General features: G+C 58.6%; 1 protein-coding gene across 2 annotated transcripts in view; it reads right to left on the minus strand.

Moving 5' to 3' along the window:
• Nucleotides 1-15,046: 15,046 nt before the first annotated feature.
• The window catches only part of MGAT5B (alpha-1,6-mannosylglycoprotein 6-beta-N-acetylglucosaminyltransferase B), a 76,006-nt gene continuing 63,785 nt past the window's right edge, over nt 15,047-27,267 (minus strand). For both annotated transcript variants that reach the window (XM_023651945.2, XM_070225949.1), the window contains 6 exons: nt 26,023-26,178; nt 24,798-24,944; nt 24,505-24,621; nt 18,869-18,943; nt 17,540-17,796; nt 15,047-16,608 (listed from right to left, as the gene is read on the minus strand). In XM_023651945.2, coding sequence (XP_023507713.1) covers nt 16,410-16,608; nt 17,540-17,796; nt 18,869-18,943; nt 24,505-24,621; nt 24,798-24,944; nt 26,023-26,178 — 951 coding nt within the window. In that variant the 3' untranslated portion in view covers nt 15,047-16,409. The remainder of the gene's footprint in view (nt 16,609-17,539; nt 17,797-18,868; nt 18,944-24,504; nt 24,622-24,797; nt 24,945-26,022; nt 26,179-27,267) is intronic.

Consider the following 27,267-nt stretch of genomic DNA (forward strand, 5'->3'; position numbering starts at 1 on the left):
ATCTTGAAACTTCCCTGAGTCTTCTGGTTGGATCCAGTTTTCCTCTTTCTTCATTTATTTCTTGGTTTCTCTGGAGAATATCATCCAGGAACTTTTTAAGAAAGGATGTGTTGAAGATAAACTGTGTCCTTCCATGTCTGAAGTGTCTTTATTCTGCCCTGAGGTTTATTGATAGATAGTTCAGCTGGATATAGAATTCTAGGTTGGAAATAGTGTTCCCTTATCATTTGGCAGGTACGGTCCATCTTCTTCCAGCCTCCAGTATTACTGACAGGTAGTGTGGTGCTTGGCTGATTCTCTTTGTTGAGCCTGCTTCTCTCTTCTCTTCTATTTCCCCCTTCTGTTTCCTTTAGCTCTGCATTCTTAGATAGTTTATTATCTGGTGCTTCTATTGGACTTTTAATCTCAGTGGGCGTATTTCTTTAATCTCAAGAGCTCTTCAGTTGTTCTCTGATCTTTTCCCCTTTAACAAGATTGAGTTCTTGTTTTATGGCTGGAATATCTCCTCTAATCCCTCTGAATATGTTCAGCAGAGGTTTTCAGTGCTCTCTTCTGCTCCATGAACCATCTCTGCTCCTCCAAGCCACTGTTTTGGTTGTTTTCTGAGCCTTCTCGTTCATGCTAGTGGCCCTCCTCAAACGCCTGGTGATCTTTCATGGCTCATTCATGTGCAGGAGGACAGGATTGGGTGCCAAGTTGGTGTTCCCCTGCTGCTGTGTCACAAGGCCTCCCAGCCCCTCCAGAGTGAGAACTCTGTACAGGCCAGGGTGAGGGCAGCTTTATTTTAGAGACAACTAGTCCAGCTCCCCACCCCACCCCTATTGTGCAGGGTAGGGCTGCACAATATCCTCCCAGCTGCCACAATCATACTTGGTGGCCTTGCAGCTCAGTGGCCTTAGCTATCCCTGACAATTGTTTCAGCTTTATCAGCAAGGAGCCTTCTAGGGTTTGGTTGGGTGAAATGCCCAGGGGGTGGCATTGTCACAGGTGCGATTATCTCATAAAGAGACCTCCAGCAGCTCCCCCGTGCTCAGCAACCTCCCTTTGGCTCTTGCGTCCTACAGTGTCTGCTGACCTGAGCCCAGGGTCTCTGGGGGGTTCTGTCTGTGGCCAGTCACCCTCCCTTCTCTGCATTCATGTCACAGCGTATTGTGGGCTGCTGTGCTCTCCACCTGGGCAGCCATCGATGCTCTCCTATCCCTGCCCCTTCCACGGCTCTCTTTGCTGCGTGGGTGCATTCCTTTCATGCATCTGCAATTCAGTGGGGACTTGGAACAGACCCACGTGCACAGCCCTCAAACTGGAAGCCTCACCCCGAGACTGAATTGGGGTGTGGCAGGAAATAGAGGCTCTCGGGACATGAGTGAAATTGGACATTTATCACCACCTGTAACACACCAGGCGCAGTGCTTCACATGCTTTATCTCACTTATTTCTTGTTATTAATATTATCCCCATTTTACAGTTTAATACTGAGATGCAAACAAATTAAGCAACTTGCTCCAATTCATGTGCCTAGGAAAAGGTGGAGCCAGAATTCCAACCCTGGGCCCAGGTGACTCGAAGGTCCAGATGCTAATGGCCCTGCATTGTCCCCAAGCCCCTGCAGGACCATCATCAATTGGGCAATACAGCCCCAGCCTTCAGAAATCACCGAGCCCCCTGCACCCTGAATCCCCACCCACGTCTGTGTTCCAGGAAAACTGCAAGCACCAAGCTTCCTCCAGGGGCCCCACTGCCCCCCAGAGGGTCCCCTGGGAGCCATGTGACCAAGCCTGGGGCAGCTCCTTCCTTTCTCCCAGGTGACTAATGCCCCCGAGCTTCCTGCTCTGACCACATAGGAGAAAGGAGATAAGATCCCCCTAGGGAGGGGGGTGCTATCTGAGCCTAAGGCGGGGCTGTTCCCCATCACCCCCCAACCTGGTCCTCAGCTGGCACCACCTGCTGAGTCTCAGAGCCATAGCTGCTGTGCACTGAGGACCTGCCACTGTCACTGCGTTAGCTCCATTGGCTCTAGTTTCCCAATGACCTTTTCAGGTGGGGAAAATCATCCCCATTCTCCTGAAGAGGAACTGAGTTTCAGAGGTTAAGGACCCAGTTCAAGGCCACCAGCTGTAAGTGGCAGAGCTGGACTTTAACCCGGGCCTGAAAGGTGCTCACGGCAGTGTGCCCTATACACAGTGACAGTGATGAGGACCAAGGCTGCCCCTGCCCCAGGGAGAGAGGTCCAAGGTGTCCTGCCCTACATACCCATCTATATCATCCTCTGGGAAGCACAGGACGTCCTGACCTGATCTGACCTGATTCGCATCCAAAGTTATAGGACCACCCAATAACCAGACCCCACCTGCACTGGTAACCACTTTAATGACTTTTTTTTACATAATCTTTCCTTTGTCCTATAAAGAGATAACTCACATACCTATGCCTTAAATTTAGCTCTAACCCTCAATCCATGTTTGCAGCTCTTACTGCCCGTGGGTCCTGTCCCCATGCCTGCAGCTCTTACTGCCCGTGGGTCCTGTCCCCAAGCTATTCCATGCTATTCTCTGAATAAAGGAGTACTGCTGCTGGACCTTGAGAGTTCAAGAAATCTTTCTTTCGACTCCTTGACTCACCGAGCCCGCATCAACAGGATTCCCACCTCCGCCACAGCCTGGCAGGGGCAGCCAAGCCCCCAAGGCTGAGCTCATGAGGCCCCCAGCTTGGGCATTCCCAAGGCTACTGGGTCGTGACACTCAGGAATTTTGGAGGATGAACCCTGGGCCGTCCCCCAGCTCCCCCGACATCCTCCCAAAGAAACAGCTACATCGGGTCAAGATTCTGGACCTGTCCTCCCTGGCCTGCCCGGCCCTGCAGCCGCCTAGCCCTGTGCTGAGGCCCCAGCCAGGAGGGCAGCCTCCAGCCCCGCCACTAGCAGGGCTGGATTCAGCAGTTAATCACATTTGCAAAGGAGGAGGTCTCATAAACGCAGCCGTCACAGAAGGTGGAAAAAACCCAAGGAAGGGGGAGGGGGTGTGAAGAGTAGGGAAGGAAAGGATTAGGAAGCGACCGCTAGCTGTTAAAGGGGAACTGTCCCCAAAATTGGTAATCCGAGAGAAAACGTGTGAAGGCATCTCTGTCAACGCCACCTCGACTTCCCAGCACAGGCGCGCGCCACGGAGCCCAGGGGTCGGAGGCTGGGTTCAGAGAGGCGCGAGGCGCGGCCGGGGGAGCTGGAGGGGTGGGGGAGGGGCGGGGGACGGGCGGGCACGGAGCCGCGGGCGGGGCGTCTGGAGCCAGAAAGGCGCCTGCCTGCCGAGCTCAAGTGCACCCAAGCCCCAGGGCAGCGGTCCTATAGTCTCCACTTTACCGAGGAGGCGGGGACACCTCGCTCCATGAAATTTCCATTCCTATCACCCAAGGGTGGCCTCGGCCTTTGACGATCACCCTGCCCTCTGGAAACCCTCCCCCACCCCCCTCCTCCTTCCCCTCCTGGGATGAAGGGAAGGAAAGGGTAGGAGTGGCCTGCAGGCGACCGGTCCCCTGGTGTCCCCTGGTGTAGCTCCTCATGCATAAAACAGGAGGGACCTTTTCCTCCGCAGCTAATCAAAACCTCTGGGCCGAAAGATCGCAAATGAAGAACCCCTTTCAAGTCATTTCCTTTGCAAATGAAGCCGCTGCTCCGGTGTTTTTTCCTCTTTAATATCTCATCAACACTGCAGTCGACCCAGGAGCCCGGCTGCTCCGCTCGTCAGGCCCCAGGCAGCTATTCGGCACATTTCAATTAGCCTAATGAGTCCTTGGTAAACAGATGAGGCCAGCGGTGGGCACCTCTGATCCCTGGCCGCTGCCCTCGCCAGGCCTAGGGGACTGGGGCCACCGCCCCCAATGGTAATTAGCAGATTTTCTAGGTCTGTGCCCCAAAGCCCGCCCAGCTGGAGAGGTCACCTGCCCAGGTCTGGCTCCTCCTGCCACCAGCCTCTCAGAAGTCCGGGGACTGAGCCTGCGTGGTGGAGGCCGGGAGGCCTGGCAGGCAATGGGGAGCCCTGGGCACAACCCCAAATCTTCAGGAAGATCCCGGACAAACTTCCTAACCTCTCTGTGCCTCTCGTTCCCCCTCTGTAACCTGAGGGATTATGGTACCCACCTCAAGGACTGTGGGACATTGCTAAAGCATAATTTTTATAAAGGTAAAATCATGGCTCAAATATAAAATGACCACGTGTCAAAGATTTTCTTTAACTCAATTCATGAGGGAACCAAGATATTACATCCAGTTCAAATGAAATTCGAAGAACACAGGCAGGGAGGCAGTCACGGATGCTGGGATGAATTCATAAACAGATGCAAAACTGGCCACAGGGCGATAATCAGTGGCATTCCACCAGACTCAGTTTATATGCGTTTCTGTGGACAAGAATTGTTTGCATTGTTATCAGTTTTCTACAACTTACAGACTTGTAAAACACCCCGAAGACAGCAGAAAGCGAGATGCTGGTCCCCTTAGAGTTGGTGGTCCATTCGGAGACAGGCAGCCCAGGCCTGGAGCTAAGCCTGGGTCTGGGGACTGCTTTGCTGGGGCTCCCGCAGCCAGAGCTCCTGGGATCCGGCCTTTCCTCCTTGTGCCATCCCCTCTGAGGGCCTGTCACCTTGCAGGACCCTCATAAGCCTGGGACACAGGTTTCCCCACCCCCAGAACCATCGACCCCCAGAGCTCTGATCCTCTTCCTTCCGGGGCGGCCACCTCCCGCGGCAGCTCCTCTTCCCGTCCCCCAGGCTCCAGAGCTGCCCGCCCCCAATAATTCAGGCTTCTGGACTCAGAGAAGAGCCCTCTTGCCCTGAGGGGTGGACGAGAAGAAAGAACTCTCTGAATTCTGCCTCTTTTCCAGGGAGGACAAATTACACGTGCCACATGGGTGAATTATCCTGCCCCAGGTGGTCATCAGGACCTAAGAATGGCACCTTTACTCAAAGGGGGGTTTTCTGAGTTCACCCAGCAGGAGACCCTGGAACTCTGCCAGGACTCACCCCCTGGGGGGGGTTGTACCTGCCCCTTTTCTTCCCCTCCTCCCGGGGCCATCCCCAGCGGCTGCTCTGTGTTGCTCTGGGGTGAGAGAGTCAGGAATCTGTCTCCCCCGGGGGCCGTGAGCTTCCTCAGGGCAGGGCAGGGCGGGGCCTATTCATCTCCCCAACATCTGGCAGGGTGAGCGGCACAGGTGGAGCACAACGCATTCCCCCTTCCCACCCCCCAAATGAGTGAGCTGGCGCCAGGTCTGGTCCCCGCCCTTGGGAAGCTCCTGGCCTGGCTGGGTTAGGGGTAGGTGCTGGGCCTGTGGCCTTGGGGTTCACCCCACTTTCCTAGACTCCACTGTCTGCAGCTTTCCCCTGCCCACGCCCGTCCCTGCTGCTAAGACAGGCTCCTTTGAGATTCCTCTTGCATTTTCATTAATTTCTATTGAATAATTAAAACCAGGAAATTAATACTTTCAACCTAAACCTGAATTGCAGTGTGTGTGCTTTTCATAATTGTAATTCCACTGGAGCCTTAAACACTCCTGTGAGTCCTTCTCCAGGGCCGGAGGGGACAAAGCTGTGTCTTGAGGACCTAAAACACGGTGCCTGGCTCCAGAGTGCACTCCATCAATGCTTTTTAATTAACGGATGGGTGGAAACAAGGACACCAAAGGTCAAGCCAGCTGCTGGGAGGCTACCAAAATTAGGGATGACTCCTACTACTTTCTGAACCAACCAGAACCAGCTAGAACCGGCTTTGTTTCTTTTATCAAAAATGGAATGGAAATCGCAGGACATCAAAAGGATGGGAACCTGGCCAAAAAGGTTTTGCTTTTCCTTTTTCTCCTGTCCCACGCCAGGCCACCTCACATCCAGATGTTACCTGCCCTGCTTCCAGCCTTCTCCCAAAGGCAGGGTTCCTAAACCAGGGCACCATCCTGGGCCCTGGAGCGTGCTTCCTGAGGAGGCGCAGGCGAGAGGTATGGTCTGCAGCCCTCAGCATGGCCCCTTGGGGACAGCCAGGTGTCCACTCCAGCAGTTGTGGACACCCTTTTAATCTTTTACGACTTCTCCCGCTCCCGGCAGGAACTGGGGGCCCTCAGTGTCACCCAAGGCAGCTTTTGTTAGCCTTTTCTGGGACGCAGGGGGATAAGCATCTCCTGATTTTAGAGAAACATAAAGAGCAAGCGAGCAGAACGGCTACAGATGGTCCACGTTCTCTGGCTGCTCGGCAGCCTCAGCTGGGAGGGGCCCCGGCGCCCTGAGGCGTCCCGTTAGTTCCATCCCGTCCGCCAGGAGAAGGGGAGGATGCAGTCGTTATCCACAGTCGGCAATGACTCACAGCCACACATAGGGGGTTCCCCAGGGTCCTCAACAAGAATAGAACAAGGCTGATGCAGCCGGGAAAGCGAAGAGAGGACCTGGTCGTAGAGAAATGGCGAGCCGAGTGGGAGGCAGGCGGACGGGGAGCCACCTCCAGGTGCACCTGGCCAGGTGGAGGTGCAGGGGAAAGGTTCTCCAGGCCCCACCTGTCCTGGTTTAAGGCTGAGATGCCCAGGCTCCAGGGAGGGGTCCCCAACCTCACTGATCATCAGAAGCCCTGGCAGGGCAGGGTTCAATTGCTGCATTTCTCCTGCCATCTAAACGCCTCTCCATTTTTGGGTCAACTACCGTACCTGGAAGGTCTAGCCCAGAGCCAGGCACCAGGCTAGACTTTAGGACTCTCTGTAGAGAGAATAGAGTCTGATCACCACTCACTCTTCCCTGTCTTTGCTCCACCCACACTAGCCTCTTTCCTCTATCTTACACCTGCCTCAGGGCCTTCGCACAGGCTGTTCTCTGTCTGCACTTCCTTTTGGCTCGCTTCCTCCAGCTTTCTGCCCAAATTGTCATCTCAGCAAGAGCTCTTACTGGCAACCAGGAACCTACCTGCCTACCTTCCACACTCCCCCTCTTTCTTGTAATTTTCTCCATAGCAGGACTAAATATTTGTTTATTGTCTGTCTTCCATGAGGTACAATATAAGCTCTATGAGAGCAGGCACCTTCATTGTGCACAGCTGTAGCCTCAGAACAGTGCCTGGCACACAGTAGCTCCTCCATAGCTATTTGCTGAATGAATGGATGAGTGAATGAGTCACTGTCACTGGCTAGGGAAGGAGCACACAGCGTTGGGTCCAAGGAGGAAAAACCTTCCTTTGGACGCAACTGGCACCCAGGGGCCGTGTGGTCTGAGCTTGGCGTCAGTGGGGTCGTCCTGCCCCCTCATGGAGGGTGGCCCCCTGCTTCCGGCCGTTTGGGTCCCTCCCCGCTGGCGGCCACAGCTGCACAGCCCTCTCAGACTGGAAGTCTCCCCTTGATCTTCGGGGCCCCACCCCTGGACCCCTGCCCCGCTTTCTGGCTGCATCTTTACCCCCATGTCAGGCCCTTTGCTCCCGCCCTCCCGGCCGCCTCCGCACAGTTGGGGTTCTCTGGAGGCGTGGGGCCTCTGCACCGGGCGTCAGAGGCAGCTTTCCTTTCGTACCAAAGTTTACAAGATGCCGCTTTTCAGAATGTCTGAGTGCATAGCCCCCTAAAGGCTTTTTGTGGTAAATGGCTCTCAATAGAGTTTATTCATTAATTTTTTTTTTTTGTTTGAGGAAGATTAGCCCTGAGCTAACTGCTGCCAATCCTCCTCTTTTGGCTGAGGAAGATTGGCCCTGAGCTAACATCCGCGCCCATCTTCCTCTGGTTTATATGTGGGATGCCTACCACAGCATGGCTTGCCAAGCAGTGCCATGTCTGCACCCGCGATCCGAACCGGCGAACCCGGCCGCCGAGAAGCAGAACATGCGAACTTAACTGCTGCGCTACTGGACCAGCCCCTCATCAATTCTTATTAATTATTTCTTGAGCGATGGCTGGGGGGAGGCAGGAGCCCGCTCGGCCAGCAGTCGACCATCAGCTGTCAAATCCTGGGATGACTGAGCCCTGAGGAGCGTCCCTGTCAGCTGCCATCGGGATCGCCTGGGCCTGGGGTGGGAGACGGAGCAGCCTGAGCAGAGCCGGGGCCTCCCAACCGCTGGAGGAAGGACGGCAGAGGCGCCGGGTGGCGGGGTGGGGGGGGGGGGGGCCCGCAGCGGATAACCCCCCCCAGGGTGAGACTTCCCCTGCGGGCAGCCCCTCCACTGCGTAGTGAGGACTTTTGGCTTCAGCAAAGGGGGAAGAAAAAGAATTACCACTTGCTGGGCAGCGGCTGGGGCGCCTCACACATGGATGAACGCCCTCCCCGGAAAAGAAAACGCAAATAAGACGTGAAAGCCCTGATGGCAGCTCGTGCCAATTCCCACGGCGTAAATACTCCCACAGCGACCAGCTTCAAGATACCGACAATTGAGCAACCGGCTTGTAGAATTCCTGGGAACTTAAAAACCACCTCTGCAAGCCCGCGAGAGCTAGCCCCAGCACGCTGGTGTGTGACGGGATTCAAAACTTCCCTGCCGCGAGGGGTGATGGTTAATTTTACGAGTCAACTTGATTGGGCCCCAGTGCCCAGATATTTGGTCAAATGTTATTCTGGGTGTGTCTGAGTGTGTTTTCAAATGAGATTGACATTTGACTTGGTAGGACTGCATAAAGCCAATGGCCCTCCGCAAGGCAGGTGGGCCTTGTCTAATCAGTTGAGGACTTGAATAGAACCAAAAGGGTGACCTTTCCATGAATGAGGGGGAGCCCCTCCCGCCTGACTGCCTTGAGCTGGGGCGTCGGTCTTTTCCCACCTTCAGACTTGAACTGAAACACTGGCTCTTCTTGGGTCTTGAGCCTGCTGGCTTTTGGACTGGAATTTACACTCTTGGCTTATCTGGTGTTCAGGGTTTGGACTCAGACTGGAACTACACCATCAACCCTGCTGGCTGCCTCCATAATCACGTGATCTATGTATATTTATCCATCCTTTTGATTCTGTTTCTCTGGAGAACCCTAACTAATGCAGGGGTAGCTGTGGTCACCAGAATAGACGCCCGTTGAGCAAAGCAGATTGCCCTCCATGGTGTGGGTGGGGCTCATCCAATCAGTTGAAGGCCTGAGTAGAACAAAAGACTGACTTCCCCTCAGAAAGAGAAAATTCTGCCAGCAGATGGCCTTCGGCCTTGAACTGCAACATCAGCGCTTCTCTGGGTCTCCAGCCTCACAGTCCACTCCAGATTTTGTACTAACCCGTCTCCATAACTATGTGAGCCAATTTCTTAAAATAAGTCTCTCTCTCTCTATATATAAATACACATCCTGTATGTGAAGATGTCTGTTCCGCCATGTGCCACATAACGGCATTGTGGTCAGCAATGGGCCACACACAGTGGTGGCCCCATGAGTACCGCACAGCACAGGTGTGAAGGAGGCTGCGCCACCTGGCTTGCCAAGTGCCCTCTGCGACGTTTGCACAACGACGCGTTTCTCAGAACGTCTCCCCGTTGTTAAGTGACGCGTGACTCTGTACATATATATACATGTCTATAGATACACACACATCTGCTTCTCTGGAGAACCCTGGCTGACACACATGGCAAGAAAGAATGAGGTTGCAGAATTAAAATAGTTAATCAGCTGGTCTTCAGATAAGGAGGTTATTCGGGATTATCCAGGAGGACACAATGTAATCACGCAGTCCTTAAAAGTGGAAGGAGGCGGCGGGAGAGCCAGCGTCAGAGAAAGATGTGAGGAAGACGCCACCGGCCACTGCTGCTTTGAAGACGTGGCAGGGCCATGAGCCAAGGGCCACAGGCGGCCTCTAGAAAGACGTGGATTCTCGCCGGAGTCTCCAGAAGGAACCAGCCCTGCCGAGACTGATTTTAGCCGTGTGGCCCATTTTGAATGTTGACCAAAAAATAATAATGATAATGAAATAATAAACTAGTTTTGTTTTATGCCCCTGAGTTTGTCGTGATTTGTTCCAGCAGCAACAGGAAAGCCATGGGAATCATACTGTCTGCATTTAACCGGACGATGGGCCAAAGCTCGGAGAAGGGAACTCCGCAGGGTCGCAGTTCAGGGCAAGTGTCAAAGTCAGGGTTTGGGCCCAGGGCCGGCGGACGCCAAGGTCCAAGTTGTTTCTTCTGTCCCACCAGAAGCCACTCTTTAAATGCACCCCCCTTCAGCCTAGGTAACTGGAAAGTCTTTCTTTGCAAAACAGAAAATTAAAGAAACCACCACAAACAGCAATGTCCGGGGGAAGGCAGAGCTGAAAACCAGATGGTGAGTGAGTGTGTGAGCTGGCCGCGCAGGCTGAGGGGCGGCGCCAGGCCCTGGGACCCAGGGGCTTGGATGGATGTTGATCCCTCTGTGGAGACGAGGTGTGGCCTTGAGGTTGGTGTGGGGAACGGAGACCCCTTACAGACGCCACCTCAGTGCGAAGGTAGGGCAGTAAACGCCCGCTCCAGCACGGGGAGACGAGGAGGCTGCTCAGCCTTCGTGGAGACACCAGCTGAGCGGTTTCTAGAATTGATGAAAACCAAGCTTCATCAGATTCAGGAAGCTGGGTGAGTCCCAGGCCCTGGACGCTGGTGTCGAAGACATAGGCACTAGCTGGGAGGCCTTGTACCTTTTGGGCTCAGCGCAACACCAAGCACTTGTGCTGGTCAAATGTTTGTTGAATGAATGCATGATGGGGAGAGGGGAACAGGATGGGAAATGAGGATGTGTAAATCCAGCCGTAGACAAGGCTGAGGATTCACAGTGGGGTGGGCACAGATGAGGGATTCTAAGGGACTGGGGGAGGCCTAGGACAAGGGTATCGAGTATCCAGGGGCTCCTCATGTCGCCCCAAGGAGCCCTCCCTCGGCCTAGCCCCCAGCCTGAAACTCCAACAGCCAAATGCCCAATCCCACCGCAGCCCTTGGTACACCTGCTGGAGAAGACCCCTCCCCAAAGGGTCTTGAAGGACGAGGTGGCCGATGGTCAGGCCTGGGCAGCCAGGGCCAGCCGGGGGAACTGAGAGCTGACACAAATGGTCTCTGTTCCGTTCGCTTCACACCCAGCGTCGGGGGCAGCAGCTGCGCTATTTCTCCAGAATCACGAGGCTCTGGAGCCCAATATTCAAGTAGATGCAGAAGTTGGGCCTGGGCTATTTTTAGCATCATCAGAGGGAGGAGATGGAGGGCTGAATCAAACAGTCCCGGCATCAACCTGGGAAGTCGGGCGCCAGGGACTGCCCTCCTGCTGTAAGCGCCTGCATGTGGGTCCCAGGTGCCCGGAGGCCCATGTCAGGTGTTTATCTGGAGGGTGGGGAGAGACTGGTGTGGTCCACAGTCTGTCTGCATCCCTGGGGCCAATGCTTTTTCCTTTGGGGCTTTAATTGAGCAAGTGCCACGCTTTTTTTTTTTTTTTTTTGAGGAAGATTAGCCCTGAGCTAACATCACTGCCAATCCTCCTCTTTTTGCTGAGGAAGACTGGCCCTGAGCTAACATCCATGCCCATCTTCCTCTACTTTATACGTGGGACGCCTGCCACAGCATGGCGTGCCAAGCGGTGCCATGTCTGCACACGGGATCTGAACCAGTGAACCCCGGGCCGCCAAAGCAGAACGTGCCCACTTAACTGCTGCGCCACTGGGCCAGCCCCCGTGTCACGCTTTTCTGAGAAAAGATGGGCTGGGCTGCGTGCTGGGGCCAGGAGGCCATTCGGCTCGTGACTCAGGACACAGCTCAGGCCTCTGGGCTGGCGGTTACCTCCCTCTCCCGTTAATATCTTTAAAGGCAGCGGAAAACTGACCGCTTCTGTATTGGCTGCTGGAACAATCATCACAAACCCGGTGGTTTAAAACAGCAGGAATTTATTCTCTCACGGTCTGGAGGCTGGAAGTCCGAGACCAGGGTGTCGCAGGCCGCCCTCCCTCCGAGGGCTCTGGGAAGAACGCTTCCTTGCTTCCAGCTTATGGTGTTGCCGGCTCTCCTTGGCGCTCCGTGGCCTGTGGCTGCGTCACTCCACTCTCTGCCTTTCTCCACGTGGCCTTCTCCCCTGCCTGTGTCTGTGTCCAAATCTCCCTCTCCTTCTAAGGACACCGGTCCCTGGAGGTAGGGCCACCCTCATCCAGTGGGACTTCGTCTTAACCAATTACATCTGCGAACACTCTCTCTCCAAAGGTCACACCCACAGGCCCCAGGGTTAGGACTTCTTTTGGGGGACACAGTTCCGCCCATGACAGCTTCCATCTCATTCTATCCCAGTAGAGTCACCCCCAGCAGCTGCGGCTGGAGGAGACCCTCTGGCTTGGGGTCAGAGGACCTGGCGTCCGGTCTGGGCAGCAGCAGGCTGGGAGCGGCTCTCCCTGGAGCCTCACTGTCCCCACCTGTAGGCACCCGGGGCGATCCTGAGCCCCATTTACTCAGCACCCACTTCACCTCGCACCCCGCACCCCGCACCCAGAGCTGTAGCTGCCTGGCCTCGTTTCCTCCTCAACCCCGTGTGTCCCGGGGCCGTTTTCCTTACTTCGTGCGGGAGGACCTGGTGCCAAGCAAGGTGAGGCCCCGAGGCAGCAGGCCGGGGTTTCGAGGGTCCTTTGAAGTCGGCCAAGGGAAGGGGGCAGCTGTGGGGCCTGGGCTCAGGAGGGCAGCTCCTCCAGGTTCTGACCCCAGCAGGCCCAGCCCCAGCTACCAGGGGAGAACCCAGAGTGGGGGCTGCCTCCAGGCCCCGCAGGGAGCAGAGGAGACCCTGCCGTCTCCCTCCCAGCTCCCTGGTTCTGGGGAGAAGGCTAGTCAGCAGCCTCCAGCCACTCTCTCCAGCCCTGGCGCTTGGGTTCCACTCGGAGCAGCTGAGGCTGGTTGGTCGTGCGTTCTTCGCCCCAGGCTGGACCCAGCCTCTTCTCTCTGCTCCGGGCTCATTGGCTTCCGCAGGCCCAGGCCGGGGCTGCAGGGACAAGCAATGTGGGCCTGGGGCTGGGAGGGGCGAGGCTTCCCCTGAGGCCCTGACCTGCTCAGCCCCTCGGGGAGCAGAGCTGGGGGAGCCGAGAGGAGCCATCCAGGCACGAGGGGCCGTGGAAGCCCGATGGGGACACTGGAGGCTCATCGGAAACCCGAGGAGTGCTTCTGAAAACCTCTACAGCCTGGGCCGACCTCAGAGCTTCTGGGTTAACTTGTCTGGGTGCAGCCTGGGTGTGAGGGTGCCTAACGCTCCCCAGGTGATTCCAAAGGCTGTCTCCTCACCTGTGGGTGGGAGGACGAGGTGGCCTTGTGGGGTGGAGGTGAGGCCAGCCCTGATATTTCCTCCGCTGTCCAGTGGTGGGTGGGAGGTGGGGGTGCTGGAGAGGGGGTGGCCAGCGTCCGTCCAGGGAGGAAGGGCTGGAGAGCGGACAGCTCCCTGGCACTGGTGTCTGGCCTTATACCCCAGCTGTAGGTCCTTCCAGGGTCCGACTTCTCTTTCTCCTGCCACTAGCCTGCCCCTCCAGTTTCTCCCTCGTCCCACTCCACCCCACCCCAGCCCACCCGATTAAAAGTTTAAGACAGGGTTCAAAGGTAGTCTCTTGCACAAAGAACTCTTAAAACTCAACAATAAGAAGACAAACAACCAATTAAAAAACAGGCAAAAGACCTGGACAGACACCTCACAAAGAAGACATACAGACGGCAAGTGAGCTCGTGAAAAGATGCGCCACACCCTGCGTCATCAATGACATGTAAAAGAAAAGTCAGTCACAAACAGGTGGGACACCTGCTGCTACCCGCTCGGTCCAGACGGTGGTTGGCAAAGGGTGGGCCGAGGGCCTGCAGGAGTGGCGGCACCTTAGTAAAGACTCGATCCCCAGGCTCCACCCCAGGCCTACTGGCCCAGCAACCTGTTTCCATCAGCTCAGAGTCGGGCGCCAAACTTTGAGAGCCACTGGCCCAGAACACGCTTCTCCACCTCGGCACTCCCGACACTTTGGGCCGGAGCATCCACGTCGGTGGGGGCCGTCCTGTCCCTGTGGGATGTTGACCGGCATCCCTGGCCTCTACCCACTGGATGCCAGCAGCGTGCGCCACCCCCCATGTCGGGACAATCACAAATATCTGCAGACGGGGCCGGCCCGTGGCCGAGTGGCTAAGCTCGTGAGCTCTGCTTCGGCGGCCCAGGGTTTTGCTGGTTCGGATCCTGGGCGTGGACATGGCACCGCTCATCAGGCCATGTTGAGGCGGCGTCCCACATGCCACAACTAGAAGGACCCACAACTAAAAATGCACAACTATGTACCAGGGGGCTTTGGGGAGAAAAAGGAAAAATAAAATCTTAAAAAAAAAAAATCTGCAGTCAGTGCCAATTGTCCTCTGGGGGGCTAAACTGCCCGCGGTGGAGAGCCCCTGGCTAGAAGGAAGCCCCTGACTATGGGGAGCCTCAGAGGATCACGTCAACCACGAGCACATCCTGTGGGCTGGGCACCGGGCTAGGATGTCACACTACAGGGTTATTTGATCCTCACAGAAACTTTGAAATGATCACTCCCCACCTCCCCTGACTTCCCGGCCCTGCCCCCATCCACACTGCTTATAAGCTGTGTGTCCTTGGGCAAGTTACTTAAACTCTCTAAGCCTCCATCTTCTCAACTGTAAAATGGGGATATAATAGTACCTATCTGAGCCCATGAAATGACAAACCGTGTGTCAAACTCCCAGGTTGCTGTCTGAAGCACAGTGAATGCCCCGTAAATATTAGCTAGTCTTCTTAGCACAAGATAGCTCAGGTTCTCATCAAGATGCATCTGTGTTCTCTGACCTCACACTGCCACAGCCAGCAAAGGCCAGCCTGAGGAGCACAGAACAGGGTACAGCAAGCAGGGTCCCCAGAGTCACAGCGCAGGGGCAGCCAGGAGGGGCCCGCAGGCCTCTGGTCCACACAGGGACTTGCATTGGGCAGCCCGACGCAGAGAGCACGGGCTTTGTAGACCTAACCTCTCCACGTGCTCCGAGTGACAACCTGGAGCAGAGGCCTGGGGCCCCGGATATCCACCCTCACCCCCACCCCGCCCCCTAGGCACTCACACCCCCCTGCGCTCCTCCAGCCCCGGGCGTCCCAGGAAAAGACGAGAAAGGGCACAGCGCCTCCTCTGCACCTCACATCCCAATAAAATATTTATTATTTCAAGAAATAAATCTTTAAAAAAAGAGAGAGAAAAGAGTGTCTCTATTGCTTTCCCCCAACAGGTCAGGTCCTTGGTGACCACTGAGTTTCTGTGGCCGCAGGGGCTACCCAGGCCAAGAGAGGGCTCTCGGATGGGAGGCATCCTGGTCAGCCCCACGGTGGGGCTGGCCCTCCTCGCAACTCTCAGGGTCCTGGGCTGCCTCCCTGGAAGGGTGAGGGGCGGGCCGAGGTGGTGGGGTCGCCCGGGGAGGGGGTGGGGTTATAAAACTGGGGGTGGGGTGGCAGTGTTTCTGAAGGCCTGAACGTGTTAATCAGGCAGGGCTCGGGGTGCAGGGAAGGGGGCGTCCTGGGGCTGGGGCAGGCATGCTGCACAGAGAGGGCCATTGGATCCGGAGGTGGTCTGAGGCTGGAGGAAGTCGTAGGCGGGGACACGAACGCAGCGGTCGGGGGTGGGGGTGGGTACCTGGGGCTCTCGGGCCTGGGCAGCCAGGCCAAGCCTTTGCCTCCAAAAGATGCTGGGGGAGGGAGTGGGGGGTCAGCACCTGTGGAGCAGCTGCCCCCAGAGTGGGGCCCAGAGCCTGTTCTCAGAGGCTGGGGGCGGGGGGACGGGGGAACAAATCCACGCTCTGCAGTCACCGTCATGCCAGGACGGGCTTCAGGAGGAGCCCACGGTGAAGGGAGTTGGAACAAGCAGGAGAGGAAACAATTCAACCCAGGGTCTGGGTGGTCCCTGCACCCCCAGTGTCGATGTGCACCCCAAGTGTAGAAGCGGGGGGAGTTTGAGAAAGCGGAGGGTAGGGCTAAGAGGAGGCCTTGCCCCAGTCCCCTGCTCCTTCTGTCCACACCCCAAACAACTCCAGAGGGACAAGGCTGAGCCCTCACACACCACTGCCCACTCCCTGGACCCTTTGGCGGGCCATGGGGTGAGCATCGCCCTGCTCCCTCTCTCGTCTGTCCAGAGCCCCCTTCCTGAGCCCAAGAAGGACCAGGGCCCTCTCTTCATTTGGTCCAGAATTGGCCTTGCACAAAGCAAGGGGCCTCTGATCACCAGCTCCTGGGTCAGTGGGACCCTCTGACCAACACCATGTCTGCTTGGCCACGACATGGCCCCGAGCCCCCCACATGAGAGGGAGGAGCCTGCTCAGGGTGGGCGCGGGGCAGTCGGACCAGCTGCCCTCTCCCTAAACCTAAGTGCATGCCGGCTCTGCCCACTTCCCGGCTGAGGAAGGAAGCTCCAGCTCGGGGCGTTGAGGGGAGGGCAGGTCGCTGGAGCTCGGAATCTGCTGGTGCTTTCTCCTGTGGCAGCGAGGGCCAGCCGGGTGGGCGGCCTCACAGACAGTCCCGGCACAAGGCCACTTGGCCCTTGCGGAAGTCCCGGCACGGGCAGAGCCGATGGTACTTGGTGCTGGAGCCGGCGCAGCTGAAGAGCAGGGGCTCCTTCTGCAGGAAGCACTCCCGGCCGGGCTGGGCGAAGGCCGGGTACAGGTGGTTCATCTCCGACTCGGTGCTGTCACAGGGCACCTGCAGCCTGGGTGGACACCACAGGCAGCGGGCACTCAGCGGGCGGGGCGAGGCGGGGCCACCCCAGCCTGGTACCGCCCACTCCCCCACTCTGGCCCATCCCATCCTGGACCACCAGCCCCAGAAGGCGATGCTTCCAGGAGCGCCAGCACAGACCCTGGGCTGCAGCTCCTTCTCCCACCTGCAATGAGAGGAGGAGGGGAGGGCGGCCAGGAGGCAGACCCCTCAGGAGGAACCCTAGGCAGCTTTCACGGCATAGACCTAGCAGATGCCCAGACAGGCTGGCCAGGGGCTGAGGGAGGGGTAGGGGAGGGCAGGGAGCTTCCCCTGGTGGCTTGAGGCTGAGGCTTTGCCAAGAGTATCGCAGCCGTGACATGGATACCTGCCTGGAAGGTCCCTTCTGGATCCTTCCTGACTCACGTTGTCAGTGCCTTTGAGGCAACTGCAAGCCTACTGACACTAAGCCCGCAGAGCAGATCCCCGCCCGGGCCTTTTGCGCCATCCTGTCGCCCTCCAGTGCTGAATCAGACCCTGCTCTGCTGCTATTCATAGGGCTTTCATGGCCGGTTGTTTCGCAAGTGGGTGGCCAGGTCCTTCTTCCTAGCCTGTCTAGTCTGGAGGGTCCGCTGAAACCTGTCCGCCATGGGGGAGCCTGCTGGTGTTCGAAATACCGGTGGCAGAGCTTTCAGCATCACAGCCACACGCAGCTGCCACAGTGTGACAACCGACCGATGCCGGTGTGGTTCCCTGACTGGGAAACAAACCCGGGCCGCCGTGGGGAGAGCGCTGGACCTTAACCCCTAGACCCCTTGGCTCACGGGAGGGCATTAAATCACCACGCTGCTGGCAGGGCCGGGGCGAGGTGGCTATGGGAGGGAGGAGCTATGGGTGAGCCGGGCTGGGCCAGCCGAGGAAGGGGTGGGGCGGGGCTCACTCACTTCTGGAAGGCGTCCTGGCTGTTGAGGAAGGGGAAGAAGGAGGGCTCGCAGATCAGCCCATGGTCCAGGCAGGCGTCTGTGCAGGCCCTCCCGGCGGCGGCCAGCCAGGCCCGGAGTGAGTGTGCTGGGGGCCAGGCACCGGGGGCCACGCTGGCGTTTTGCGCCCACTCGAGATGGGTGGCATTGGGGGCCAGGACGAAAGGGCTCTGCAGGGCTCGGGTCCCTGGAGGGGCAGGGCCTGGGGCCGCACAGAAGTCCTGCCCAGAGGAAAGCAGTGTTAGAAGGGGAAACGGGCCACAGATGCCACTGGCTGCCCTGGGGGTCGTGGCTTGTGATTACAGTAATGGTGACGGCAGCAGCGCTGGGAGTTCCCGCCACGCCAGGCAGCCCGCCACACGTTGCTGCACCGCACCCAATGGGGATGAACACGTCTCCAGCTATCTTACAGGGAGGAACCTGCTCAGGGCCTATGGCTGGACAGTGGAGGCCTGTCCGTGTGCTGTCCACCCTGTGCTGTTTCGCTGCTGGTCACACTTGGGTTAGGCTCAGGGTCTCCACCCCGGGGCCCATGCGCCCTGCCTGTGGTGGGCACAGGGATGGGACTGCAGAGTCTGGGAGCTTCATGATGACACCCCTTCCAGTGGCTGGGACCCGAGGCCCAGCACCACAACAAGCCCTCCCTCCTGGGGCCTCAGTATCCCGCCTGTCAAGTGATGGGCTGGAACACTCTCTCAGTCCCTAATGTTCGTGGGTAGGGGGCAAGGGGTGGACAGAGGCCATCTACTACCTGCCTGAAAATCTAACAGCCCCACCTGGTCCCGCAGGCCACAGGCCCTGTCCCGCCCTTCCACGCATCATCATCAGGAGAGCCGGGCCTGGAAGAACACGCTCCGCCTGTGGGCCGTGTGGCGGCTCAGGCCCCCGGGGCTCAGGACCCGGCCTTCACAGCAGCACCCCTTCCCCTGGGATCTCAGGGCAGAGCTCTCAGTCCCACGCCCCGTCTCACCAACTCGCCCAGGGGTGGGGGGAGTGGGGGTCTTCCCTACTTCTCATTCACTCAATCAGTTGCCAGACTTCGAAACAACTTTGTTACGAAAGTGAAAAATGCAAGTCTCTGTGTTTCCGTGTTGTGACACGGGGTTGGGGGCTCCAGAGCTGGGGGCCCAGGTCTCCGAGTGGTACCGCTTCCCCCGCCCGTCTCCAACCACTGCAGGAAGGCGGGGGTTGATGGACGCAGCACCCTGGGCACAGGTGGCCCCTCCTCTGGCCTGATGGGGTTGGGGTGGCGGGCCCCCATCCCTGGGGCAGAGAGCAGAGCGCCCCCCCTACCTGGTGCTGGATGTAGGCGTGGATTCGCTCCAGCATCCCCTCACAGGTGTACTCGTAGGGCAGGTAGGGATCTACCTGTGGGAGAGATGGGCAGACATGCAGCAGGAAGAGCCCTGGGTCCCCAGACCTGGCTGCCGGGGCCCAGCCGTGCCCGGCACTGGGACAGAGAGCTAGGCGGCTCTAGGACCAAGAGGCCAGCTCACCCCTCCCCACCCCCATCCCAGCTGCCCTGAGCTCCGTCCCCTCCTGGGCTAGGAAGCCTGCTCTTCCCACACCAACCCAGTGGACTCATCCCCCACTCTTAGGTGACACCTCCTCCAGGAAGCGGTCTCTGAGCACCCCCCACTCCTGTTCCAGGGGCACTGTCCCCAGCATAGAATTAGTGCCTGTGTCGTTATTTGTGATTTTGCCCTCGTGTCCCTGAGGTTACGAGCCCCGGCGGGCTGGGACTGTGACTCCTCACCATGGAAGCCCTGGTGCCTGGCACAGTGCCTGGTATACAGTAGGTGCTCAGGAAAGACCCGTGGAATGAAAGAGCATCCCAGCTCTGCCTGTATCCTGCCCAAGACGTGGAATGTTCACACAAAAGGGACAGAGGGGTGAACCGTGGGCCCTCCAGGGCCAGTCAACTGACCCCATCTCTTATCAGCAGAGTGAACACGAATTATCTTTCAGAAAAACTGCAAAGTCACGTAGCCAGGGCACGTGCGAATGAAGAAATTGTGACCTGAAACGACCTTGGGACCAAAGATTCTCCTTCCACGGAACCCAAGGACCAGAACACGACTGGACCTTGAAAGTCGGACTCTTATCAGAAGCGAGGGGTCCATCGTTCAGGAAGATCCAGTGTGCAAATTCCTTCCCCACCTCATCAAAACGTTTAAACGTTTAGAACCTCACCATAAATGCTTGAAGCCCACCAATCAGAGCCTGCCCCACCAGCATTTCCACGTGCAGCCCGTTCTCCCTAACCTCTTAAATTTCCCCCCAAATCCTGAATCGCGGAATCAGATCTGAGGGCGCACGCCGCCTGTCTCCATGGACATCCTTCTCTCGGAATAAAAGCTGATCTCTCCCCCAAAGGCGGAGGCCATAATTAATTGGCTTGTTCATGCGCGTCGGGCAGAGAACCCCAATTTTGTGCAGTAACAGGGGCATCTCCCAGTCGGGTGGAATGCGACGACATTTGTAAAGCGTCCTGCCCAGGCCAGGCACCTGAAGCTACACAAGATTCCAACCCCCAAACAGAGGCCACACCCCGCCTGTCTGACATCCAGCAGCCATCAGCAGTGGGGGACGGGAGCGGACAGATTGAGTAGCTGGGCCTGTGGAGCGAGGAGGACAGAGGGAAGAGGTGATAAAGGGGGTGTCCACCTCCCCTGAGAGGGCACCCCACCTCCTCTCCACTCTGCTCACCTGCCCACCCCACCCCTGTTTACATCGACCCCCACAGTCCAGCACACACCACCCTGGAGGAATCTGTCGGCAGGATGGGCAGGAAGCAGGACCGGGGTGACACAAGGACACGGGAAGGACCCATCCCAGACGCAGAGAAAGGTCTGTTTTGGCCTCCAACCTCCCCATTCCCAACAGGTGTGTGCGTCGGCACCACACCCGGCCCAGCCCAGCCTGTCTCCCATTTACGCCATTTTCCTGCCAGCAGCTCCAGATCGGGTAGTTTCAGCCCAGATAGGGAAATCCTACAGTTCTGCCCGACTCCACAGCCCCCTTCTTCCTCATCAGGGACGGGCAGTGTCAGAGGTCCACTGGGGCCACCCTGGGTCCTGCTTCCTGTACACCCCACCTCGACAGGCTGGAGGCCCGCCCTGGGCCCTCTGGCCAAGTGGATGTCCTGATGCTCCAGCTGAGGAGGGACCCAGGGACGCAGCAGCCGCTGCTCCCCTTGAAGCTGGTCCAGGCCACCAGAACTGATTCTCGGGACAAGACCCTTTGTTCCCTGTTCTGACTGCACCCACACGTGAGCAGCTGTTCTTAATACTGAGGTGGTTCCAGATTCCCAGAGAATCCCCCGCTCCAGCGTCCAGACACCTTCACAGCCCGGCACCCGGCGCAGCCTTTCCAGCGCTGAGCTCCGCCCGGCTCGGGTCCCAGCGGATGGCCCACGAAGGCCTGCAGCCAGTGGCTGCCTGGGGGTCCCCGGTACCTCTGGGGGTGTCTCTCAGGGACAATGCTTCAAACCCTGCTTATGATAAAACCCCCCAGAGAAGAAACTTCCCTACACATTCGCTCTGTCTGGTCCGCCCCCGAGTCACTCCCCGCTGGGGTCTGAGCTGACTCGCACGGTAATTCAGAGGCCCCTGTGCGAGGGGAGCGCTCAGCCAGCCACGTCCCACCTGCCACGAGCCTCCTGCCTGCGCTGGCCTGCCTGGAAATTACCCCCATTAGGCCTAATCACAGGTGCGAGTGTGGGAACCGGAATGACAGAGTGACAGGTGCGGCGCTGCCGGCCTGCGGGATCGAGCGGGGAGGCCAGCACTGGCACGGTCTTCTCAGTCTCCTCCGCCACGGCCTCACCCTGGAAGGAGAGATGCCAACAGGCAACCCCACCGAGGCCCAGAGGCTATGGAAAGGAGCCCCCAGAGCTGGGGGACAGCTGGGCTGGGTGCCTGTCCCCCTCCTCTTCTCCTCCCCTCCACTACCCCCTCCCAGCAGAGGCCCGTGACTCGCAAAACAAGCTGCGTCCCCTGATGGTGGCCCTCATTTGCTCTCTAGGCTGCTGCCAGCTGTCCCTAAATCAGTTTTCTGAAACAGGATTATCAGAATTGCCCAGGGCCCTTGCTTAAAATGCAGATTCCAAGGCCACACCCAGTCCTTCTAAATCAGAAGATGGGGAGGGGCCCAGGAATCTGGTTTTTTTCTTTCTTTTTTGGGTGAGGAAGATTGGCCCTGAGCTAACATCTGTGCTCATCTTCCTCTATTTTGTACATGGGTTGCCACCACAGCATGGCTTGATGAGCGTGTGTAGTCCACGCCCAGGATCCGAACCTGTGAACCCTTGAACTCCAGGCTGCCAGAGCAGAGTGCACGAACTTAACCACTACCCCACCAGGCTAGCCCCCCAGGAGCCTGCACGTTAAACACCTCCAGGTGATCCCTGGGTTGGGGTGCAGTGTCTGAGAGGCAAGAGGCCAGGGAAGGGCGGGCTGGTCAGGGTCCAGCTGTGGGTCTCAGCTTGGGGGATGTGCAATGTCTTGGGTCCTTGACCTTCTTGTTATGGTAATTTTCAATTAACTAATTAACAAAATTAAACAGATGTTCATGTAAAAAACATCAAAAGGAAAAACAATGAAAAGTGAGCTTTCCTCCGGACCCGACAGACAGCCAGCCCCTTCCCGGGGCAGCCGCTGTGAGCAATTTCCTGTGTCCAGCCAGAAATCACGTGTGCACGGCCAAGCACACTCCGTGCACAGCCCACCGCCTGGAACACCCCTCGTCTTGTTCTGCGCAGGGGTCGGCCCTCCACGCGGCTGCGCGGCCTGCTCACTCAGCTGAGCAACGCGTCCTGGGGGTCGGCCGGACCTGAGCCCTGGGGGTGTGCAGAAGCCTTGGCGGCGCCCCCCTGCCCCCTGGGGTAGAGGCCTTGGAGAATTGCTTTTGCAAGAGGAGGGGAGAAGGGGCGGGAGGAGTGTGGGGCGGGGGTGCCCTCCAGGGCAGCTTCCCCTCCCGCACACCGCGTGCCATGGGGGGGCCTTCTGGGGGCGGCATCCACCTGGGAGGCAGAGGGCTGGGCCGCTGCTCCGGCTGGGTGGGCCGTCTCTTCTGCACCGAGGGCCCCTGAAGAGCCCCGCCTAGGGCCGTCTGGAGGAGAGGCAGGCCAGGGTGCTGGGAGCTGGCCCCCCAGGCACGCCGTCGGCCAGCCCCGCGTGGAGTGGGGGTAAATGCAAGTTTCCTTGCTCTTCCGCTCCCAGGGTGGGACAGCCTGGGATGTGATCCGCCCCACCTCTCCGAGGCCCCGCCGGCCTGAGCGCTAGGTGACCGGCTGGATGACACCCCCGTCTCACTGTCACCCCAGGACCTTCCTTCCTGGGGTCACCTCCCAGGTAAACGACTCGGCTTAAATCGCTGCCTGGGGGCCTGCTCCTGGAGGACCCAGCTCAGAGTCCGAGGCTGAGGACCCTGCGGCAGCGGAGGGACCGTTCTGGAGCCGATGCGTCCGGGGGAGCGGGGGGCTCTCCCCACCGCTGGTGGAGGTCCGGGGTGCAGCCTCTCCGCAGGTCCGCCGGCCACGCCTGTTTCCACTCAGGACGGGCGTGGCCAGGGCCCAGTGATGCTCCTGGCACTTTCACTAGAGAAACTCACACCCGGACAGGAGGGGAGGACGAGGATGTGAGCAGGGGAGGAGGAGGCGGGGCGCGGCGGGAGTTTCCCGGGCGGTGCAGAGGGGGAGCTGAGGCTGGGGGTCCCGAGGTGGAGTGATTGACACAAGGGACACAGGGGCTGTTAACAAAATGCAGCCCTGCCTCAGGGTCAGGATGACCAGGTAGGGCCCCGGGCCCAGAGTTAAGCCTGAAGACCCCATGGGGGTCTACCCCTGCCAGCCTCTGCCCTTGAACATGGCGGTGCCCCAGCCCCCCGCAGCAGACACCAGGGCAGCCAGGTGTCCTCCCCGGGCACCGCCCTCCCTTGCAGAAGGAACCGGAATATCCCGTCCCTCTTCCCTGGTCGCGGTAGCCCCAGCCCCACCGAGTCTAATGTTCCCCAATTCTGCCCCAGGGCGCGCCCTTTGACCCAGTGCTGCGCAGGGGGGGGTGGTGGAGGGGGGTGGGGGGGGTGGGGGGGGTGGGGGGGGTGGGGGGGGTGGGCACACCGGGCAGGGTGGTTGTTTTTGCTCAGCCTGGTGTTCCAGCTACAGCGCGCCAAGGGCCCAGGGGTCACAGCGAGCAGAGCACGGTTCACGCAGTCTGACCCTCCCCAGACGAGGGAAGTGCAAGAGCACAAGGAACCATCGGAAGCCGCTGAGTTCCCGTGGAGGAGATAAGCCGCAGAAGCCCCTCCTGACTCTGTGCAGCCACACCACAGGCCCTCACACTCACAGAAGGAGAGCGGAATGCTCCACCCTCTTGCTACTCAAAGGGTGGCCCCTGGGCCAGCACCACCGGCCCACCCCAGACCTCGTCAGAAACACAGGATTTCAGCCTCACCCCAGCCTTGCTGAACCCGAACCTGCATTTTACCAAGATCCCCAGATGACCTGTGTGCACATTCTACTTTGTGATGTGCTGCTAACAGGCCACAGACCCACACCGACATCAGATTTCAAAGATTCCCCCCCTGCATTTACTCAGCACCTAACTTGTGCTAGGAACGCTCACAGAACCTGGCCCCCAAAAGATGCTCAATAACTTATTCTGGATCCAGGGTTGCCATGTAAGGTTGTGCAGGTTGCCCACTGCACAAAGGTGGTTTGTTTTTGTTTTTTTTCCGTCCACCACCCCCCCCCCCCAACCTCTCCCTGAGACACACACGCACATCCAAGTTGGTGAGTGGGTGACTGTGCTCAAATTTGCCAACCCAGGCCTGCAAGTCTGAATTTACCAAGAGGGGTGTCTTTTTCTAACAATAGCGAAGACCCCCAGGGTGGGCTGGTGGCGGTCCTGACTGCATCTGAGCCTCACCTGGGTCTTCATGATGGCCTTGATGGCTGCCTCAAACTCGTCCGAGTTGTTGTAGTCGACGGTCCACACGTGGGGCTTGCCAATGAAGTTCTCCGCGTAGGGATGCTGGGAGAAGACCTGGCCAGGGCACAGGGACAGGAGGCTTCTCCCTCTGCCTGCCGGGCCAGGCCGGGCTGGGGAGGCCCCCACCCGTCTGTCCCATCTCTGCCTTCACCCTGTGCCCCAGTCTCCCTCCTCCAGGAAATGCAGGGTCGCCCGTCCACCCTCTCGTGGGGCAGGGCCTTCCCACTCACCTCCCTGGAGGTGGGCTTGCCCCGGAAGAACTCGTGGTTGAGGGAGCTGTGGGGCGGGCTGAAGCGGGACTGCAGGAAGACACAGCCGTTGGCGATGGCCTCCAGCGGGGCGGGGCCCTCATAGGGGAAGCCAAACCCTATGAAGAGCTGAAGAAGTCGGGTGGCACAGTGGTCAGGGAGGGCTAGGCACAGCGGCCCAGGAGCCCCAGGGGGGAGGCTGGGGGTGGGACATTCACAGGAGGCAGCTGGGGCAGCAAAGACAGCCCAGACCAGCCGTGTGCCATGCAAGCACTCCTCTCTCTAGGCCTCGGTTCCCCATTTGTGAAATGAGGGGGTCCGATTAGGTGATATCAACGGGCTCTTCCTGCTCTAACAGGCTGTGATTCTGGAGGGGAAAAGAGAAGAGCGAGGGTTTCAAGCCTAGAATGCTTCAGACCCACACCTACAGCCGACCTCAAAGGACCTTTACTCACTCTTCCTAAAAACATTTGTTCAGCGCCTAACTTGTGCTAAGAATGCTCACAGGGCTGGCCCTCGGAAGGTGCTCACTAAATGATTCTGAATCCAGGGTTGCCACATAAGGTTGTTTGGGTTGCTCACTGCACAAAGGTACCCTGCCCCCAACCCCCAACACATACATACACACACATATACATCCAAGGAGCCTGAGGAAAGAAGCTATCGTGAGATCAGCAGAGGGCCTGAAAGCTGGCTGGAGACCGTCTGGCCTCAGCTGACACTTCAGGGCCCAGCAGCAGGGTCATGCCCACTGTGCCTGCCGCTGCTCCAGCAATACAGCTCAGGGCCTTCCAGAAGCATCAGTCAGAACTAATGGCCTGATGGAACTCCAGCCAGGACCCCCGTCAGCCTGCCCTACCACCCCCTCAGTGGCTCTGAGAGCTAGGGCTGACACAGGAGTCTGCTGGGCTGGACGGGCACTGAGGGCGGACAGGTGGGCAGCCCGACTCCTCTTCCTCATCACCGAGCTTTGCTCTGCTGGCCCTGCCCAGGTCCCTTCACCGCGGGGCCTCCCCTGTCCAATGGGCACCCCCATCTCTGCCCTCGGCTCTGACCAGCCCCCAGGAGGCCCGGACATGAGGCTTAGGGCCACAGGGCATGCTGGGGCGTGTCCACACGTGGAAGGGCCACGAGTGATGGTGGCAGGCGTGGCAGGCATGTAGGGGCATCCTGGCGGGACCGGGCTGAGGACGGGGGCGGCGCTCACCTTGGCCTTGCGCAGCAGCTGCTGGAACTCGGGCTGCGGCAGGAGGCCGTGGTTCTTCACGAAGGCCGGGACCTCGGGGGGCCGCTGGCTCTCGTAGTACACAGTGCCATGGATCTCCATGTACTTGTTCAGGATGCCCAGGAACTTCTCCTTCCCCTGAAAGAGGAGGAGGAGAAAGAGGAGGAGATGGGAGCGTCGCCTACTGCGGAGGCAGGGCCAGCCGAAGAGACAGCCCTGGTCTGGAAGTCAGAAAACACGGCGCCAGGCTTAGGTCGGCCGCTAACCAGCTGTGTGACCTTGGGAAGGTCCCTCTCCTCTCTGGTGCTCCATTTCATAATCTGTGAGTTGTGGAGGTTGGACTAGACCAGAGGCTTCCGGACTATTTTTAGCCACGGAGCTGTTTTCTTTCCAAAGGAACCCCATGAGGACAACATTTAAATGGATCCAAGTGGAGCTGCTTGGCCTCCCCGAACCTCTGATGACCTCCAAGGAGCTCTGGGGACATGTGGAGCTCTCTGGAGCCCGGACCATCCACCTACCCATTCCTCATCTATCCATCCCTCCACCCTCCCCTCCATCCTTCCGTCTACCCATGTATCCACCCGTCTGCCTCTCCAACTAGCCATCTTGCTTCCCTCCCTCCACCCACCCACCCACTCATCCATCCACCCATCTGTCCAAGCAGCACGTATTTATTGGGCACCTGCTATGTACTGGCACTGAGCTCGGTGCTGGGAGCACAGCAGGGACAAGACAGAGCACTTGTCCTCATGGAGGACACCTGTGAGTGTCCCCCACAAACTAGCAGAGGCTCAGCCCCTCTAGACCCGAGAGTCCCAAATCCAGGCTCTGCTTCCCCTCCAGCCTGCAGGGGAAGGGGAGCACGGGAGGCAGAGCACAGGGAGCAGACGCCCCTCACCCTGGGCACCCGTCTGACCCTGGGGCCGGGGCCCCGCGCAGGAGCTGCTCAGTGCAGGACCTCAGCAGGGCAAAGCGCGGGATCTGCTGCTGGGCTTTGCTTCCGGGGGGGTCGAGGCAGAAGAGAGGGAGGGGCAAGCTGAGGGGAGAGCAGCTTCGGGACCACGGAGAAGGGTGGACAGCAGAGGGGGCTCCTTCCAGGGAGGGCGAGTGCCCAGCAGGCCACCCGGTCAGAGAAAAGGAGCCCACGTTTCTCCACGTCCTGCTGGCTAGCCACGAGGTCGGACAGCAAGGACCTTCAGCCCAGTGTTAGTCTGCAAACACAGC

This window comes from Equus caballus, chromosome 11 (genome assembly GCF_041296265.1).
Source record: "Equus caballus isolate H_3958 breed thoroughbred chromosome 11, TB-T2T, whole genome shotgun sequence".
In the NCBI taxonomy this organism is placed as follows: domain Eukaryota; kingdom Metazoa; phylum Chordata; class Mammalia; order Perissodactyla; family Equidae; genus Equus; species Equus caballus.